At 36.3% G+C, this 20,649-nt stretch overlaps 2 protein-coding genes and 1 pseudogene across 2 annotated transcripts; all 3 read left to right on the plus strand.

Annotated features, from left to right (window-relative positions):
* Window positions 1–972: 972 nt before the first annotated feature.
* On the plus strand, window positions 973–5,821 carry LOC110736159 (shaggy-related protein kinase eta). Its single transcript, XM_021916311.1, has 12 exons — window positions 973–1,195; window positions 1,766–1,858; window positions 2,219–2,278; window positions 2,365–2,637; window positions 2,715–2,789; window positions 2,865–2,921; window positions 3,374–3,514; window positions 3,622–3,672; window positions 3,791–3,886; window positions 4,173–4,256; window positions 4,449–4,550; window positions 5,209–5,821. Exons 1-12 carry the CDS (start codon window positions 1,181–1,183, stop codon window positions 5,302–5,304), a joined length of 1,143 nt encoding a protein of 380 aa, XP_021772003.1. The 5' UTR covers window positions 973–1,180; the 3' UTR covers window positions 5,305–5,821.
* Window positions 5,822–9,481: 3,660 nt separating this feature from the next.
* LOC110736167 lies at window positions 9,482–16,337 on the plus strand (annotated as a pseudogene).
* Window positions 16,338–17,986: 1,649 nt separating this feature from the next.
* On the plus strand, window positions 17,987–18,982 carry LOC110736587. Its single transcript, XM_021916852.1, has one exon. It carries the CDS (start codon window positions 17,987–17,989, stop codon window positions 18,980–18,982), a length of 996 nt encoding a protein of 331 aa, XP_021772544.1.
* The last annotated feature ends 1,667 nt before the right edge of the window (window positions 18,983–20,649 follow it).

Here is a 20,649-nt window from a genome sequence, read left to right on the forward strand (position 1 = left end):
GTGTTGTTATGGCTGTTGAAGCGAATTGGTGGCTGTGGAGCAGGGGCTGTTTGTTTGGTGGTCCGGCAAGGGAAGGGATCGGAGAGGTAAGAAAAGGTTTTTAATTTTTTTTTTCAATTATCCTTTTTTTAAAAAAATTTATCAAAAAAAATGAAAACCAATAAGAAGATGACACGTGTCAAGTCACCTTCTTAAACAGGTTACTAATTTGAAAAACCGGTAAAAGAATTGACTTGAGCAGATGGGGTCAAAGGTGGGATTGTTTTCAGATTTCGAAAAGGTTGGATTGTTTTGAGCATAAAAGCCAAAGGTGGGATTATTAGTTTTTATTTTTCTTTTTTTTGTAACCTTTTGAAATAGTGTGTGGACATTTATACCCTTAAAAATATTTGTTTACCTATTTTTCCTTCGGCGCTTTTTCCGTGTTGCTGGACACACCGTGTGGACGGGGTTACTTATAGGGGGTTACTTATTCAGGGGTTACTTATAGGGGTTACTCGATCGGTTAGCGCGTTTTCGTTGGAGTTACTTATTCCGGGGTTACTTATTTAGGGATTACTTAGTCGGTCAGGTTACTTATTCTAAATTTACTCAGCCGATTAGCGCGTTTTCAATTTGAGAGTAACTCCTGATCGACCGAGTAACCCCTGAATAAGTAACCCAACCCCTATAAGTAACCCTTGACCAATTGAGTAATCCCTCAATAAATAACCCTAAAATAAGTAACCCTGACCACATATAAAAATTTGTGGTTCCCCTCTTTATGTTGCCAATCTACATGGCGTGCATTAGTCATTCTAATTAGATCCAAAGAGGATTAACTCCACTTCAGCTCAGATCATCAATTAATCAAATCTGGGCCAGTTTTGCTAGCGTAAGTCAATATACAATACATCATTGGTATTTGTAATACGAGAATGTACGTATAATACAATGAAAATAGCCTAAACATGAGGTATAATAATTCCCGAAAAGAAAAGGAAAAAAGAAAAAAAAGAAGGGGGAAAGGGCAAGAGCTGTAATCACATGGGTATTGTCGTAACTGGGGTCTTCCCCTTTTCTTTCTCTCTCCTCTCTCCGTCGCCCTAAACTCCATTTTCCATGCTTTCTTAACTCCTCTCCTCTTTCTCTCTCCTCCTCCTCTCCTCTTTCTCTCTCCTCCTCCTCTTTCCCAGCTTCCATGGCTGACGACAAGGTACTCTTCTTCTCCCTCTCTCTCTCTCTCTCTTACTCTTCCTTTCTCATGGTTCTTCCAAATTCTCTCTCTATGTTGTAGATCTAGGTATTCAAGCTTCAATTTCTCCCTGTTTTTTGCTTCATTTCAGATCGAATTTTATGTTTTTTTAAGGGTTTTGCTTCCGATCTATCAATGGATCTTGTTTTTTTGTTTGTGTTTGTGTGTAATTTTGTTGATTTTGAGTGAATTTTTGTGTTTTGTGTGTTTGTTTGGATGGATTTGATTTTTGTTTATTCTGAAATTCCTGTTGTTTTTTTTTGTTTTTTTAATTTTAGCTGGAATTTTACTTGATTTTTGCTGAATTTGTGACTTTATAGATCTGAAATGTGCTTGATTTTATGCTGTTTATATGTACTATTGCAGAATTTTCTGATGTTTTGAAATCTTTTTAATTTCATAGATTTCACTTCCCTAACAGCACTTAGGTGGTTGATTTGCATTTTTTAGAGCGTTTAGCTAAATTAGATTAAATTTTGGAATTGAGTATGGTGTTGATGTTGGAAACTAAATTAACTTTTGCTGTTGCAGGAGTTAGCTTCGACGGTAGTAGACGGCAATGGCGCTGTCACTGGACATATTATTTCAACTACAATTGGGGGTAAAAATGGAGAACCTAAACAGGTGTGTTGTATGCTCTATTTTTGGAAATTGGATCTCATTTCGCTTTTCTCGAGTTTATAATTCTTTTGGCCTTTTTAGAGATGATTTTTGTTTCAAGTGATTGAACAAGTCTAAGTGCTTATGTATTATATGTTTTATCTGCTTTGCTTGACACCACTGGTTCTGCAGTTTTTTTTTTTTTTAAAATCTTTTTTAGCTATCATAATGAGTTGTGCTTCTGTTTTGTGCTTAAATTTGTTCTAGGATGTAAGATATTTATGATGTTCATGCTTTAAGATGTGGATTTGTGCATTATCATTGAGTTGGTAAATTGTTCTTTTACATGTTTATGCTTGTTTAACACAATTTTTGTTCTTTCAGACAATTAGTTACATGGCAGAAAGAGTTGTGGGCACTGGATCTTTTGGAATTGTATTTCAGGTATACATAAGTAGATTGCTAAGACCTATTTTGGTCCAGAAGCGAAATAATTATTGATTTTTCCCTCTGATGTTGTCTTTGTTTAGGCAAAATGTCTGGAAACCGGAGAGACTGTAGCCATTAAGAAGGTGTTGCAAGATAGAAGGTATAAGAACCGTGAGTTGCAGTTGATGCGAGTGTTAGACCATCCAAATGTAATCTCGCTCAAGCATTGTTTCTTCTCAACAACTAGTAAAGATGAGCTTTTCCTCAACTTGGTGATGGAATATGTCCCTGAGACCATGTATCGGGTTTTGAAGCACTATAGTAGTGCTAATCAAAGAATGCCACTCATCTATATTAAATTGTACACATATCAGGTATGTTATATTTTCATGTCGAGATGCTGGTTTTCTGTTTTGGTTGTCATATTTAAAGTATAATAATCACATTGCAGATCTTCCGTGGCTTGGCTTATCTGCACCATGTTCCTGGAGTTTGCCATAGGGATTTAAAGCCTCAAAATGTTTTGGTATGTTATTTTCCATTAGTTCTTTCCAAGCTTAATCAAAAAATGAGCTGAATTTGATGTAAATGATCCCTGCAGGTTGATCCTCTCACCCACCAAGTGAAAATATGCGATTTCGGAAGTGCTAAAGTTCTTGTATGTCAAACCTCCCTTTCTTTTTTTTGTTTACTAACTACATTTGTCATAATGTTTTGCAGTCAAAAAATTTTGTTGTAGTGGTTGCCGAGACATGTATTCTCCTTGTTAATTGTGATCTGTGCTGTGAACATTGCCGGATTATAATACTAATATTGTTTCTCCTGTTCTATTCATTTACTTTATATATGTGCATGATCCTTTTCTTTTAACAAATAGTGAAGGCATAAAAATGGCGATGATTGGTTCTGTGTGTATTCTCTCTAATTGCTTTGGCATGATGGTAGCATATTAAATACTAATTGCTTTCTCTTAATAAAAAACCCCCTTGAGAAGGATTTCTTTAATTTTCTCTGCCACTTACTCTCCTCCATCGGAAGGGATGGGGGGGGGGGGGGGTTGTTACACCCTTAAATTTGGCGTTTTAACCTCCTGTTTTTTTGTCCAATCAGGTTAAGGGTGAAGCCAATATTTCCTACATTTGTTCTCGGTTTTATCGAGCTCCTGAGCTTATTTTTGGCGCCACTGAATACACATCCTCAATAGATATATGGTCTGCTGGCTGTGTTCTTGCTGAACTTTTGCTTGGTCAGGTGAGTATATTATGATAGCTGAATTTCAATTTGAGGATTTCTTCTAAGTGTGATCTGTAATTTGTATGGAACATGCTCTTCATTTTGTGTTCTTTTGATTTTTCCAGCCATTATTTCCTGGGGAAAATGCTGTTGATCAGCTCGTTGAGATCATCAAGGTACGCCTAAAAGTTTCATTGAAAGGCTGTTCAGCATGTGGAAAGTTTAGGGTCATGTTGTAACTTATTGCCTGTTCTTTTCTGTTTTTGACAAAATCTTTACTTTGTATATTTGAAGGTCCTTGGTACACCAACACGGGAAGAAATTCGATGCATGAATCCGAATTACTCTGATTTTAGGTTTCCCCAGATTAAAGCAACTCCTTGGCACAAGGTATATTACTTGTATATGTGCTTTTTGTAGTTTTTGTTGAGTTAATTTTTGGAGGCCATCATAAATCCACAGATGCTGCATGCCTGCATACTTGTGTCGGGACTGATTTAGCTTATCCTGTTGAAACTTCTATAATCCGGCACATTTGTCACATGTCATTAAATAATTGACAGAAAGGAAGGGTTTATTAGCACAGTGCTCAGTTCTCAAGAATCCCAACCCTTCCCCTTCTCCTCTTTAAGTTGAGTTTTTATTTAAAGTTGTTTATATATCTTTTTCGATTCAGGTTTTCCACAAACGCATGCCTCCAGAGGCCATTGATCTGACTTCAAGGCTGCTTCAGTACTCACCTAGTTTACGCTGCACTGCTGTAAGTTTGAAAAGTTTCTGTAACCAAATCATATTAATGCTTTATGCTTTGCTCTAATTTAAATTTAATTATATTAATCAGTCAATAGCATTTTGATCAGCTTATTCTCGCGTCTTGTTTTTGTGGATTATAATCCATCTGTAATATTCAGTTCATTGAAGTATTTATACGATTCATCTTACTTTTTCCCAGTTGGAAGCATGTGCGCATCCTTTCTTTGATGAACTCCGGGAACCAAATGCTCGTCTTCCTAATGGTCGCCCATTGCCTCCTCTCTTCAATTTTAAACAGGAAGTATGTTTGTTTTTCTCATGCTTGTGTTTATTTCAGCTATGTTTTACGCTTTTACACTGAGCCAGATGGAAATTTGCTTGATACATTTGGCTGCTGAAACTATTTTAAGTAAAAATCATGATTTGACCACTTCATGATAGAAATGCCAGTTGATTGTGTTGTACCTGGATTAGGAAATTCAGGTGCTGTTTACTGTGTTTGGTTTTTGTACATTATCATACCGAGTTGATAATATTATGAAGCTGGAGAACTTAGTAATGATTTGAAGGATTATCTAGTAACAAGGAGTTAAGGACCCTCTTTCACTGCTGAGGAGATCATTAGACTTTTTATTTCTACTGGAGAATAGTACGAAGTATAATTTATTTTATCTTGAAAATTAGCTGTGAAGAAAATTGCATGGATGTTTTGTGGCTTTTGCTTGAGATTGTCTAGTGTAATCTAAGCCTGAGAGTCTCACTTGGGATTATCTGACATTGTAGCATGTATATTCTCTCGCTCATTAGGCAGAAAACCTTAGGCTGTCGTTTGGGATCATGCAGTCAGCGATTATATTGCTTTTGAATCTTTGCATTGAGAAACTAGTAGTATTCAAACAATTCCGTAATTTTGGATGATAAGAGTTCCTAATTTTGGTTGCTGTTGTTTCTTTTTGCAGCTGTCTGGAGCTTCATCAGATCTAATTAACAAGTTGATTCCAGAGCACGTTAGGCAACAGTATGGTCACAATTTGATGCATCCAACAGGGACATAATTATCAATATAGCACATATAGATGTTTTTTGCTGGTTGATGAGTGAGATCCTGTGGAAAACCATGATCAAGATCTTAGTCTAAATGTATGGAGGCATCCCTATGTAATTTTCTCAGCCAGAACGAGTGGGCAAACATGTAGCTCCAACTTCTGCTTGCTTAACTCTCGTGCACTCATTCTCACCGCCAACGCGCTTTTTTGTCTGTAAATTGTTGATAGAAAAAGTCAATCTGATAATGTACTCATTGAAGTTAGTAGAGAGGAGGTTGTAATTGTTTATGGCTGTTAGGAAAGACCGCTGAAGAGCGGTGGAGACAGAAAGGTGTAGTTGGTGGGTGTATTTTCTTGTCTATTTTGTTTACTCTGTATGTTATCCAGTAGTTTTTCTATCTTCATTGCACCAAATGCAGACCTTGGACAGGAAGAAGTGTAGTACCATTATTATCAATCATCCTGTGAAAAGTAATGTTTGCTTACTATCTCATTCAGTTCATAAATTAGTATTTAGTAAAGCTCATTTTTCTGTTGCATAAGTTTATGAGTTTGCTTTGCGAGTTGAATTTCGAATTACAGCTTTGATTCATCTTATTTTAAGTAGGTGGTAGTCCCTGTTGCTTGAGTTTGTTCATGATTATAAGTTGTACAGAGCCTTTGCTTATGTTGACAGTAAAGGAGGTAGATATGTTTGCTTTGAGAATCCTTACTGAGATCCTTGTGCTTCTAAGTATTACAAAGTATATGCCAACTTGCCAAGTTGTGATGTGGTAACTTGAAAAGATCACAAGGCATATTCACATTACATCATCCAAGTCAAGTAAGGCATATGGGAAAACTCTTAGATTAAGATGTTTTATACTCCCTGTTTCAAAATACATGCCTCACTTTGACCGGCACACTTGTCATCATCAACTTTGACTAATAATATTTTTTAACTTAAATGCCTTGACAACGTTAATTTGATCCAACCGAAAATCTGAATTTTCAAAATATTCAATGTGATTCAATTCGATTTATAATTCGGATTCGACTCGATTGGTAATTCGGTTTGGATTGGATTGGATTTTGGTTTTAATTTGAATAATGAGCACCTCTAGAAGCTTCTTTTGGTCAGTGATCTGCTTTAATGTTTTATTTGTAGATTAAGGGCAAGCCCCCATTAATCTTGTAGATAGTGGCAATTTGGTGAATTTTGGCAACAGTAAAATGTGACACATCATGTACTTGCAATGTGGCTACGTGAAGGAAGATGCAGAATTAACAGTGTTAACTCCAATACTCCATTAGTTCACTTTCTTCCTCCTCTTACTACCTTCATCTTCTTCCTCCTATCTCTACCACACCTTCATCTGTTTTTCAAGGCCCTTCAAATTCACCAACAACACGACCAGGTCGACCACCACCAATTCCGGCGGCTTTGCCCCCGGAATCAAATGAAAACTCTATGTAAAAATGGTGAATTGCAGGGCATGGTTAACCTTAAAGGGTAAGGTTTGTCATCTACTTCCAATTTTCCATTTTAGCTAGCCAATTCTCCATTGAAGCTCATTAAATTCGTGTGATGGAGGAGAGAGAATGGTGATGTTAATGGAGGAGATGAAAAACGACGTTAACAAAATCTGTTTGTAGTTAATCTGGAAATTACAGTAATACCCTCAACCTATAAGGTGCAAAGACCAATATAAACCATGAAAGTTTATCATGAAGATAAACTATTATTTTCTAGTAGATTAAGATGTTTTCTTTTTTTGACATATTGTTTTATTGTACATGAGTAGTAGACTAATAGATGATTAATTAAAAATCAATCGATCTGCAAAGAAAAAGGAAACATCAATTAATTAATTAATTACATTATAAATAACAATCAATTACTTGAATATTGTCTTAAAAATAAATAAAAATAAATTGTATTATTCCAAAACGGCTTTTGACATGCATATTCTATAAATGGAATAAATAATCAGTAACCTGTTTCAAAGGTTAAACCGAACACGTGTCGGATTGTGATTGCTTAGGATTTTATTTTTAATTTTTAAAATTTTCTTTTTTTTTTTTTTAAAAAAAAGACCCTTTCCCCCTCCCCTTCCCCATTTCAGCCGCCTCCGGCCTCCCCCTACTCCTCTGTGCAGTACCACCAGCATCAGCCCCCTCCTCCCTCCTTCCCTTCCCGCAAAGCCGCCCATTTCCCTCCCCCTCCTACGCGCTTCCCGCTGTGCCCCAAGCCCCTCTTGCTTCCCCGCAACGCCGACTGGTTTTTTGGGATGGGTGTTTCAGAATGGTGAGGATAAGAATTGGTGGCGGAAGGGTTTCGATGGGGGATTTTCGGGTTCGTAGAAGGTTAGGGGTGGGGATTTCGCCGATTCGAGCTTGTGGTGGAAGGGTGCGGTGGGGGTTTCAGCCGGGCTAGTAAAGGCTGGGGTAGGATTTGGCGCTGCTGGTGAGGGCTGGTGGTGGATTCGGTGCTGGTGGTGGGTGATTGGATGGTGGTGAGAGCTGGGGTTTCGGCTAAGCTGGTGAGTTGAGGGTGGCGGTGACGACTTGGTGATGAGGTGGGGCCGTGGGGGTTGATGGTCAACCGGTCATGCAAATAATTAAAAGGTCGTCTTATTTTCGAAAGACGGGTGAAAGGTCATTTTATCTCGATAATTTTTCCTAAAATTAACTCTTTATTGATTTATGTCTGTTAGTACAATCAATCTATAACTTATTCTATATGCTCGCTTTGTTAAAAATTCGGTCACAATTACTAGTTGGGTCTTGGGTACAAAACCCAAAGACCTACCTTCACCTTTTCATAGACGTTAAAAACAATCCGTGCATTGTACAAGCCATAAGTCTAGTTGATTCAATCCATGCATTACACAAGCTAAAGGGCTAAAATAAATGTTCAACTTTTATCTCCTTGATTATTTATGTTTCTCATAGAAAATTACATAATTATTGAACATAAGTTAAGTGTAACCCGATTTTACTTTAAACAATCCATGCATTGCATAGGTTAATAGACCAGATGATTATCAAGATGTTATAATTGCTAAAAATCTCAAGCCACATGAGTAAAGTTTACTTTTCTTACAATTCTTTTTTATCCATTGACCCCGCTTGTTTTTATTACTGTAAATTTAATTCAATCTTCTAAAATTCTTCGTTGACCAAAGTGTAATACTTTAAAAAACAAATGATGTACAAAAGATACTGAAACAATGAATATTATATTCACGGGAAAATACAAGTTACTCAACATGAGTAACAAAACTCGTTTCTCAACAGGGCACTTTAGTCATTTCACATACTTTGTTGGAGATCTGACTGTAATTTACAATGAGGATGGATAGAACATAGAAGATGTTAACTGACGTTAAGTGATGTTAATGAAAATTAGCAGGTAAGCAACACTTGCAGTAACACTAATCGGAGAAGCGTTGAGGTTGGAGTTGTCAGCTACGGACTTCAGCGAGGCATTCAGAGAAGGTTGTAGTTGTTGGAATCAGCGTGGTGGTACAGGAATTCACGTCGACTGTTCACGATTTTGTTTCAATGGAGATTTCAGAAGCTTCAATGGAAATTTCAGAAGCTCAAGGGTTGCTTCAAGGGAGGAACATAACACCCCTATCCTTTGGGATTGATTATGCCCTTTATATCTCAGTTTGTTTTAGGGTTTTCGTTTGAATGGTGGTGGGTGGAGATGAAAGCTGTCGAAAATGGTAGAAATGGTGGTGGGTGAAATAAAATGGAAGAAGATGGGTGAAATGGTGAAAATTGTATCCTTAGGAAGAAGATGGGTGAAACGATGGAAATTGCTTACGACGTCAAATGAAATGTTAGGTTAATGTAAAAATAATAAAAAATACAAAAAGTTGTTCAAATTTACATTATTGCCATTTGAAAAACAAAAATTGTTACTCAAATTGAATAACCGGAGCTTACTTTTATATTCACATATATTCTAGAATTCAATGTCAAAACAAATATACATCCAAATAATCCAACTATAAAATTTTACATTCCAACTACATACTCTATGCCACTTAATTTACCACTTTCTACTATCGAGTCGATATTTTTGAAAATTTACCTATTCAAGTGCCCATTTTTGCAAGACATAGGGAGTAACGAAGGAGTGAGTACCACCAAATGCCAAATACTATAGTATTGTAGCTTTGTAGGACACCCTTGTTCTCCACTCTACCAGATTCTTAGACATTTTTGACACTAATCATTCAAATCTCGAGACAAAATTATCTTTGTTTTTGAGCTAATTTTTCAAACCCCAAAATCCAAGGACACACACCCTTATGTTTCGTTTTCTTACTCCTTTCAGCATCATCTGCTAGAACTTCTTTATTGGCACCATTTTCCTTACAAACTGTCGTTTTTTCTGCAACTTTTTTTCAGAAAAATCCAAGATTCTAACTTTTTGACATTACACTCTCAGTTTTCACTCAAGATCTATCAGTGGTTCTTTTTTCCCCATTTTAGTGAATTTTAAATTTTTTATGATTGTATTTTCTGGCCATGGTTCTGTTTTTGGCAGTACTTTTGTGCTTTTTTGATGTGATTGGAGCTGCTGATAGTAATCTTTCTCCAAAGGGTGTCAACTATGAAGGTTTGCTTCTAAAACACATTAATTTAATCATATTTGTTTCCTTGATTTTTGTTTTCATTTCATTTAATTTTATTTTGGGATTATTCCAATGTTTAATGTTTAGCTTCAAATACCCTTTTATTGATTCTTTATTATTTGTTGAGTTTCTGTAATTTTTATGTGATTAATATGAATTTTTTGATTTGGGGTTACATTTATAGTGGCTGCATTGATGTTAGTGAAGAACAAGATGAGAGATGAAAAGTACCATGTTCTAGATGGTTGGGATATTAATTCAGTTGATCCTTGCACTTGGTATATGGTTGCTTGCTCTAATGATGGTTTTGTTATCTCTCTGTAAGTTGCATTATTTTCCATGTTTTTTCCTCCCAAAAATCACAATATTGTTTTGAAAATTTGTATTGGTTTATGTTTGAATTTGTGATTTTTGTTTTTGTGGGTTTTTCACAGTGATATGGCTAGTATGGGATTGTCAGGAACCCTATCTTCTAGTATTGGAAACTTGACTCGACTTCGCTCAATGTAAGCTCGTTGTTATTGGTTAAGGACAAATATATAAGTAGGCAATAATATTGACAGTTATGCCTCTCACTTGATTGAAGAATGAGGAGCTGTTATTTATGAGATGTTTTTCTTCATGAATGCTTCTGTACTTTCTGTTTTTGGATTAGTATTGTGATTGTTTACATTTTCTGAAATTTTTGGTACATTAAATGAGACCAGCCCCTTCACGAGAATATGTAGATTTTAACGAACCAACAGTCTTTACCATAAGACAGTAGTTGATTGAATGATAGTTCTTGCCGGAGATTCCACTGTTGGCCTCATTTAATGCATCTTTGTGTGCATAGTTTACAGTTGGTTTTATCTGTTTTGAATTTTCTTATATGGTCCCAACCTATAGTTTGATTGTTTAAAAAAGGGAAGTATGAGTGCTGTCGTGCTAAAGATACAGATGAAATTTAATATATGTGTTCATTGAGAAGCATTACATGCTCACTGAAATTGAAGTGTGAAATTATTACAAAGGATATTTTTATGTTGAGATTAGACTTAATTTCTCTTCCATTTCCTGAATTTAGTACCTTATATGGCAAATCCTAAGGTAGTACCTGCTTTCTGCTTTGCCTTTAATCAGTTGGTTGTTGATGGTCAATTGATTTACGTAGATGGGGAAAGACCATATTTTCCAACCTTTCACTTTCCTTACTTGAAAGTAATATAGCTTTGAATTATAATTACTAATCCTATTTCTCCATAGTATTTTCACCTGCATGCAAACTTCTATTGGCGATAATATTTCAAACCTTTAGGCAGGATATGAACCTGAAGAGAATGATGATCTCCTTTAATAAATGCAAAATAAAGAAAATGTTTTAAATATGATGGTTGCTGAGTTATCAAAGGTGGCCTTGGAAATAACTTTACTTCCTAGGCTAATTACATCTTGAAACTGCAGCTTGCTGCTGGTTGGCAGAACCTGTCTAACTACATTGTGTTCTACAGTTCGATGCAGAACAATCAGCTGTCTGGTCCAATTCCAGATGAGATTGGGAAACTCCAAGAGCTTCAAACTCTAGACCTCTCAGGTAACCAGTTTAGCAGTGAGATTCCTGACTCAATTGGTTACCTCAGCCGTCTAAATTACTTGTAAGTATAGCTTTAAAGTTTTGTTTTTTCACCTCCTTTCTAATTTGACCTTTAATATAGCTCTTGTGCAATATGCAGGAAATTAAGTAGAAATAAATTGTCTGGACAGATTCCTAAACGCGTTGCAAATCTTTCAGGTCTTTCATTCTTGTATGTCTCCGGTCACTAATATTGTTTGTTAATCTACTGTATGTTTATTGTTGGCGCTGAAATGAAATTATGCATTGGCAGGGATTTGTCATTTAACAATCTCACTGGTCCCACACCAAGAATACTAGCAAAAGCATACAGGTATAGACCTTTCTACTGCTAAAATTTGTTACATTTCTCTACTCTACTCCATAGCTAAAACTTTTTTTTTTTTTTTTTTTTTTTTTTTTTTTTTTTGCGTGTATATCAGTGATCAGTGCCATTTCAACTTGATAAATTTCAGAAGTTTGCGGGTCAATGCCTTGTATTAGCTGTACAATCTTCACTAAATCTTTTGAATGTTTGGTACAAATGTATGTGTCTGTCTGCTGAAAAGATAAGGCATGAAAATGAGATATCTAGGCATATAATGATGGGGGATTTAAGCTTCCGTTACCAAATCGTCAGCCTTATAAAAGTGTCAAGTAGTTTGTAATTTGGGGATATGTTTTGATAATAATTTATTGCAAATAAATCTTCAAATTGAGCACAAAATCCAAGGCCTTCTAGTGGCTGGACACTCTCAACAAGCTGAGCAAAGTAAAATAAACTTCGACAATATTCTGCATTTTCATCTTTCTCTCATTGGTCTCTCTCTATATATACATGTTCTGCATCCTTTTCTTCCCTCTCTAAACTTACTACTTCTATACGTTTTTCCAAGCTACCTCATAAGACTATAAGAGAATTATATTGTCATTCCCAATAGTGCTCCTACCACTAAGTTTATTACAGCATACTAAAGCACTATCTATAGACCTTATTTGTCTCATAGTGCATAGGACTGCAATAAGTCTGTGAAATACCAAAATCATGGTTGTATGGGCGGTTTGCATCCATAGAGAACAAGGTATTAAAGATTTCAAAGAAAGATAAAGTACAAAAGACAGAATGAAGAAGCTTCATCCATATAGAGATTATCGACTGAGTTATTGGTGGGTTTGTATAGAGAAATTGTGCCTTTCCTAGAAAATTTTACCCTTCATGAGAATTCTCATTTATCTATCATCAAACATGACCATTGCCTATAAGGGGTGAGCATGGATTGGATATCCGATCCGAATTTGGATTTCGGATCAAATATCTGTATCCGAAATTTCAGAAATTCGATATCCGTATCCGATCAGAAAAGTTACGGATCGGATAGTCTAGATATCCAATACCCGGCCATTGATACAGTATATTGAGAAAAACCCAAATGGCAAAAAGCCAATTACTAAAATTAATTTGACATAAAATCAGAATCTTAATCAAATAGCTCAGAATAATGTACAAATTATATACATAACAAATCATTTACAACCAAATTAAGTGAAAAATAAAAATCAGAAGAAGTGTAGATGTGTATGTCCGATGAGGCGAAGCCAAGAATTGAGATGTTGAGTGAGAACGGCCGAGAAGGCTGGTTGTGAGGACGACGACGCCAAAGTTAGAGAGAGAAAAGAAAGAGAGGCGTGGTGGGGGTTTGAGTGTTTTGAGGGAATAAAGTGAAATATTAGAGTTTGGTAACTTTTGACTTTTGTTAGATGTAAGTTTTTTTACGGTGGTTTTCATCATACATCGGATCGGATATCCGATATCCGACTTTTTTCGGATATCCGAAATCAAATATTAAAATATCCGATATTCATAATTTTCGGATCGGATCATCGGATTTTCGGATTTTCAGATAGTTTTGCTCAGCCCCTGTTGCCAATCTATTGGCCACAATTATTATCCACATTTTTATTGTTAAAAAAAATAGATGTATCCCCTAATGTCTTTTCATGAATTTAAAAATTAATTGATTAATAACCATAGATTGTGTATCTATACTAAATGAAAACTGTCCAGCATGTGTAGTATGTATATAAATCGCAAAATTTTAGAGTTGATGATATAAATTCTACAGTCCTACTACTTGTAAGACTGATGGAGATTGTATGCCGCTTTGAGAAACAATAACACTTGATGCTTTGGTACGACTGATATTTAATCTTGTAAAATGGTTATTAGAAGGTTAAAAAACAAGAAGAAGAAACATGTTAGCGCTTATCCGGTGATAATGAGCTGCTATTGGATCTTCTTTCTCCAAATATGTTCAATTTATTTGTTATTATCTTAGGTGGACATTAACACTTTGTATCATAATGTTTAATCACTATGTATGTTACTCAGAAGTCATATTAAATTGTTTACTAATGTTTTCAACTTTACCTCTCTCTAGTTATTATGAGTGACAAATTGCATATACGTGTAGTGTGACAGGGAACACATTTCTTTGCTCCTCTTCTTCTTCTTCCCAAGTTTGCATCAATGGAAAGAATCCTGAAAATGGTAGTGTTCTCTCTCTCTCTCTCTCTCTCTCATTGATTTAATTGTGTAACCTAATCTTTTTCAGACACAAGTCATACAGCTATCTCAAAATCAAGTCATCATCATCGATGGGAAGTCCCAGTGGCTGTTGGTGTTGGCTGCACATTTGTGATTTTGATATTGCTGATAATTGGATGGGTCCACTACTACAAGTCCCGTCTTCTCATGACATCATATGGTATTCTCTGAAGCTAAAGTCTTTTTTTCTTTTTTCTGTTTTTTTTTTTTAAAAAAATTGTTTATAGTTTATGAGTGTTTATATGATGATAACTATGGTGTGAAAGCCTCTAATTATTGGAATATGCAGTACAGCAAGACTATGAATTCAGTATTGGTCATGTAAAGAGGTTCTCGTTTCGTGAACTTCAAGCAGCTACAGGAAACTTCAATCCCAAAAACATACTAGGAAAGGGTGGTTTTGGAGTAGTCTATAAAGGTTGTCTACCAAACAAGACTATGATAGCAGTTAAAAGGCTGAAAGACCCCAGTTTCACTGGTGAAGTACAATTTCAAACAGAAGTGGAGATGATTGGTTTAGCTTTACATCGGAACCTTCTGCGTTTATATGGATTTTGTATGACACCTAATGAGAGATTGCTCATATATCCTTACATGCCAAATGGAAGTGTTGCTGATCGGTTGAGAGGTTGGTCAAATGGTTTGCTTTATATATTTGTTACATGGACTTGAGTTCGAGCATAATCTTCAATAAGGTTACTTGTCAGTTGTTAAAGTTTCAGAATCTTCCACTTATGAAATTTAACATGTTTTTGTCCTAAATTGATACCAAAAATTGATCATACTTGAGTATAATTGTCAGATTTCCAACAAAGATATGCATATGAAATGACAAATGCATGTATATGTGTCTTTGTTCATTTGTGTATGAAGTACAAAGTCTACAAAGCTGTAACAGTAATCTCTGACTCTGTGATGTGGATCTGCTTTCTAGTTTGCTCATTTCTTTTCATGAGAAAACTTGCATATCCAATGCTTAATAGCTTAATATGTAAGTTCTCTTACCATCAGATGCATTTTGAATAAGTCTAGGAAAATGGGTGCATTCTTACTGTTAATGATATATATCATGTATATCTTTTCAGACCCATGTGGGGATAGGCCTACTTTAGATTGGAGCAAGCGCTTGCATATTGCTCAGGGAACTGCCCGTGGACTCTTGTACTTACATGAGCAGTGCAATCCAAAAATTATTCATAGGGATGTGAAAGCTGCTAACATCTTGCTTGATGAGAGTTTTGAAGCTGTTGTGGGAGATTTTGGCCTTGCAAAGCTTTTGGACAGGAGGGATTCTCATGTCACTACTGCTGTGCGTGGTACTGTTGGTCATATTGCCCGGAGTATCTTTCAACTGGACAATCCTCGGATAAGACTGATGTCTTTGGATTCGGCGTTCTACTTTTGGAACTTGTTACAGGGCAAAAGACAGTAGATGCTGGCAAAGGTCAGGCTCAGAAGGGAATTATGTTTGACTGGGTAAGTTACGTCCGCTTTACAATTTAGATCATTTTATTTCCATTTACATTATATATGCTTTTTTTTTTTTTTTTTTTTTTTTTTTTTTTTTATGGAAAGTAAGTTATTTTTTCCCCTTCTAGAGTAATTTACTAAGCCATCATTGGACTTGGAAGTCCATGGAAAGTGAGAAAAGTAGGGAAGAGGATAAGGAAGGGATTCACATGTATACAACTCCCTATATCCTCCACCCCTTTTCCAATGGCCTGGCTTGCAAAGCTGGGTTGAGTTGATGTGCTGCTCAGTAGTATTCTTCTTTTCACTTCTTTGCCCCTTCTCTATAGATGAAGGCATTATATGAAGAGAAGAAGTTGGACGTGCTTGTGGACAGGGATCTAAAGGGATGTTTCAACGCTGATGAGCTAGAGAAAATGGTGGAATTGGCTCTTCGGTGCACTCAAGCTAATCCTAGTCTCAGGCCAAAGATGTCTGAGGTTTTGAAGATTTTAGAAAGTATTGCAGGGCAGTCTGTACATGGAGATGAATTGCATGCCAGAAGCTCTCTTCCGGAGGAACGATCTTGTATTACCAGTTTCTCTAGGAATTACAGTGATATTAACGAGGAACATTCCTTTGTTTTCGAAGATATTGAACTATCTGGCCCTAGATGATTCCTATTGTAGTTATTGTATGTATGGCTGTGCAATGATTTTGTAAATTGCTTCTTGTCTCTGAGTAAAAGTTCACATTTGATTCCAAATCATTCATCAAGAAATTGAATTAAAAGGCCATAATAATCATTTACCAAGTAGTTGAATTTACTATTTCCATCTTGCCACAAAATGAGATTTACTTAAATTCTGAAGGTAGTTTATTTTATTGGAGAGTTTAAATTGAATATCAAGCACTTAAACAAAGCTCGTTGGCTGTATGCTCCCAACTTTCCACCACGCCTCCCGCATATCCATGCCCCCCCTACAAGGGCTACAACAGTCGTTGGCCATGGCTACGGACAATTGCCATCCATTCCTAAATACTTGCAGCAATTTGATTTTAAATGCATTTTTTACTACTTAATTGAAAAAAATGCTACTATACTCGCAGTATATTGTAAGATTAATATCAATTTATTATTTTTTCTTAAATTTTGTTAAAGCATGATTGATTGATTGTATATTATAATAGTCAAACGTGTGCATTAGCACGTGTGTTATTCAAATTGTTGCAATTTTAAGAGCATAATATTTTTCATAATTTGGTAGAGACCAAAAGTGAGGAGAGAAACAGTAACTATTGTGGTGGGATTTTGCCTTATTTAGAGTATGACATGTTGTACTGTGAGTCTGCGATTAAACATTGTGTGAAAATAATGCAAAATTCTACTCCCTCCGTTAATTTTTATTTGTAACTTTGGAGTGTTTTGCGGTTCACGAGGCAAAACTTAAGGGGCAAATATTAGAGGAAGTAAATGAAGGTAATTAAAGTGATAGGAAAGAGAAAGTTGACCCACCCACTTGCAAAAAAGGTGGGGAAAATGTGGCAGATTTGGAGGGATTTGATTTTCCCCCAAATTTTCACCAGAAATTCGATTTGGCTGAATTTTTGGTGAAAATTTGGGTTCCCTCCTTAATTTCAAAAAAATTCAGAAGACTTTCAAATTTTTTTAATAAATTGAACCCTTCATTGACCATTTAAGAGGCATTTACATACAAGCCTCCACCATTCATACACATTCAACAGTTTTTTGTCTTAGGGTTTCTACAAAAACAGAAATCTGTCCATCTAAAAGTTAGCACTATTTACTAATTACACATTGTCAGCCCATTAAATACCAAAAAAAAAACCCATAATTTGAAATTAGTGCTGCACATTAAATACCCAAAGAACTTCATAAGCAGCTGCATCTCCTTGTTCCTTCATCTCCTCCACAAAAAAACAGCAGTCACCCCTACATCATTAAGCTGAAGCTAGAAAAAAAAAAACAGCTCAGACATCCATGGCAGAATTTTTTGATGCTATGTATTTCGATGTTGATCAAATTCTAACAGAAGAACAACTGGCAGAATTGTATTATGACCATGCAGAAAATATGCAAGATCTAGGCTTGGATGACTACGAATCTGAAGATGAGAGCATGCAAGACACACAAGGAGAAGAACATGGCCAGCAAAACACACAAGACACACAAGCTGAGGTTGGTTCCCCAGAAATGGAACAACCAATTCAACATGGGACTCAACATACACAAAGAAAGTAGCTCACCATGCAACAGAAAAGAGAAATTGTGAACTCAATGTTGGTCAAAATGCAGCAAGGGAACTTACCAAGAGGTCACTTAAAGAATTTATCAGTTCAATTCAATATCCACAAATCAACCATCACAAGAATTTTCACAGACATAAAAAAAAGATGGCACAGGGGAATTTGATTGATGTCAGGACCAAGAAGTATGGCAGAGTAGGTAGAAAGCCAAAGGAATTTTCTGATGAATTCCTACAATCAGTCCCTTTGCATTTAAGGCAGACAGAAAGGAGTTATGCAGCAACATTAAATATCTCTCATGTGACTCTTCACAATTTGAAGAAAAAGGGAAGGTTAAGAACACACACAAGTAGCAACAAGCCAGCATTGACATCAGACCACAAGGTAGCAAGACTGAAATGGATTTTGTCACACATAAATCCAGTAACAAGTAATGAGGAACCCACATTTGTTGATATGAACCATGTCATACACATGGATGAGAAATGGTTCTATCTGAACCCTGACAAGAGGAGGTTTTATCTCCTACCTAGTGAGGAAGATCCATACAGGGCAATACAGTCCAAAAGATTCAAGCTCAAGGCAATGTTTATGGGCTTAATTGGGAAGCCATTGTATGACACAAATGGGGAACTAATCCATGATGGGAAGTATGGCATGTTCCCATTCACTGTCAAACAACTAGCAAAGAAATCCAGTAAAAACAGAGTAGCAGGAACTTGGGAAACAAAGGCAATCCAGAATGTAAACAGAGAAGTAATTAGAGATATGTTGCTGACAAATGTCATACCAGCAATTATCTCAAAGTGGCCTGAGAGTCTAGCAAAAAATGTTGTGATCCAATGGGACAATGCAAGGCCTCACCAAGTTCCTAAGGATGCAGAGTTTATGGCAGCAACAACAGCACATGGATTCAACATTCAATTTGTTTTTCAGCCAGCACAGTCCCTAGATTTGAATGTGCTTGATTTAGGGTTATTTAGGTCTATTCAATCTTTGCAATATCAGTCTTTTCCTAGCAACCTAGATGAGCTAGTTACAAAAGTGAAGGACTCCTATGAGACATTCAATCATCAAGTGAACAAGTACATTTGGCTGAGTTTACAAAAGTGCAGAGATCCTCAAGGCAGAAGGTGGGAATAAGTACAAAATACCCCACATGAACAAGAAAACACTTGAAAATCTTGGCATTCTGCCAAATCAAGTAGAAGTGCAGAAGGAAGTAGTTATGGAGGCTGTGGAGTACCTAAACACTATGTTTTGTAAATCAAGGGACTGAACAAGGAACAGAAGATATGGAGGTAGATGCAGACTAGGGGACTCATCACAACAATGGAGAAACACATGGACTGCCACACATAACCACTTAGCTATGTTATGGTTTGTTTTGTTTTTTTTTTTTCCTGTTTTTTATTCAGTTATTAGGTGGTTAGGTGTATTTTGTTAAATATAGTGATCAAACATGTTAGGCAGTCTTATGTATAGTCCTTTTGTACCCACATTTTGAATGGAATAGAAATGGAAAAGAATCAGATGTTATGTGGGCACTCAATCCATCAGAAGTTTTGTTTCCCATATTTGAATAAAACACCAACTCACAAGGTTACCTCAACAACAACATTAAGCAAATTGTTGCAGCAAAACACTTGTGTGTTGTGAAAGTCAATAGAGTCTCTTCCTCATTTGGATTTGGATAATATAAACAACACAGAAACATGGGGGACTCAATACAAATCATGCTACAACAGATATTCAAAGGGGACTCCTTTAAGAAATGTGTGAACACAATAAGGGACTGTCATGTGTTCTCTACCCAAATGATCATTGAGAACACTTTAAGGTATGACCATGCCAACTTTAAAAAATAAATGACACAGCAGCCTCATCATTCATCAATCAAACCCCCATATGCACCAAATGTCATATTCCAACAAGCCAACATATCACAAAATAATCTCCAAAACAGCAAACATAGCCAACCATCCAACAGATCAGACAATCAGAAATAAGCAATGAAGCCAACATAGTCCAAAACAGCAAACGTAGCCAACCATCCAACAACTTAGACAATCAGAAATAAGCAATGAAGCCAACATAGTCCAAAACAGCAAACATAGCCAACCATACAAAAGATCAGACAATCACAAATAAGCAACGAAGCCAACATGAATCCAGATCAAATCAGCAATAACCAACGAAGCCAACATGCATCCACATCAAATCAGAAATAACCAACGAAGCCAACTAGCAACCAAATTAAATCAACATATTATCGAAAAAATCAAAGGAGAGGGACTCAAATAAAAAAATGAAATACTGTAGGGTTAGGAATCGTTACGCAAGAGTCACTTGGAGGGTTGAACCCTTGGGTTCATCCGCCTCGCATAGTGCTTCTTCAAAGGAGGGCCAACCACTTCACCATCGTCACCATTTTCATCCTCATCATCAGAAGACAGAACGATCATCTCCTTATCTGGCAACCCACGCATCCGCCTCATAGCCACCAACGCCGCCTTCCTTCTAGCCCTAATCTTTGTGGGTGGCCTTGCCCTGTTAGATCTGGGCTTAGTGATAGGCCGTCGACAAGCCTACCAAAGATAATGATTCCTATCTTGGTCTCACTAACAATAGTAAGGGTAAGAAAGGGTCGAACCCAAGAGAGGCGTTGAATCAACCACCGAGTACTACCGTTTAAATAAGCTAAATGAATTCTAAATTGGGTTGGTTTTGAGTAACTTCTTCTAATTCAACTCAACTAAAGCTAAGAGGAGATTAACAATATTAAGAGGAATCTAGGGCTCGGGTTATAC

The sequence above is a fragment of the Chenopodium quinoa genome, unplaced genomic scaffold, assembly GCF_001683475.1.
Source record: "Chenopodium quinoa cultivar QQ74 unplaced genomic scaffold, ASM168347v1, whole genome shotgun sequence".
NCBI lineage: Eukaryota > Viridiplantae > Streptophyta > Magnoliopsida > Caryophyllales > Amaranthaceae > Chenopodium > Chenopodium quinoa.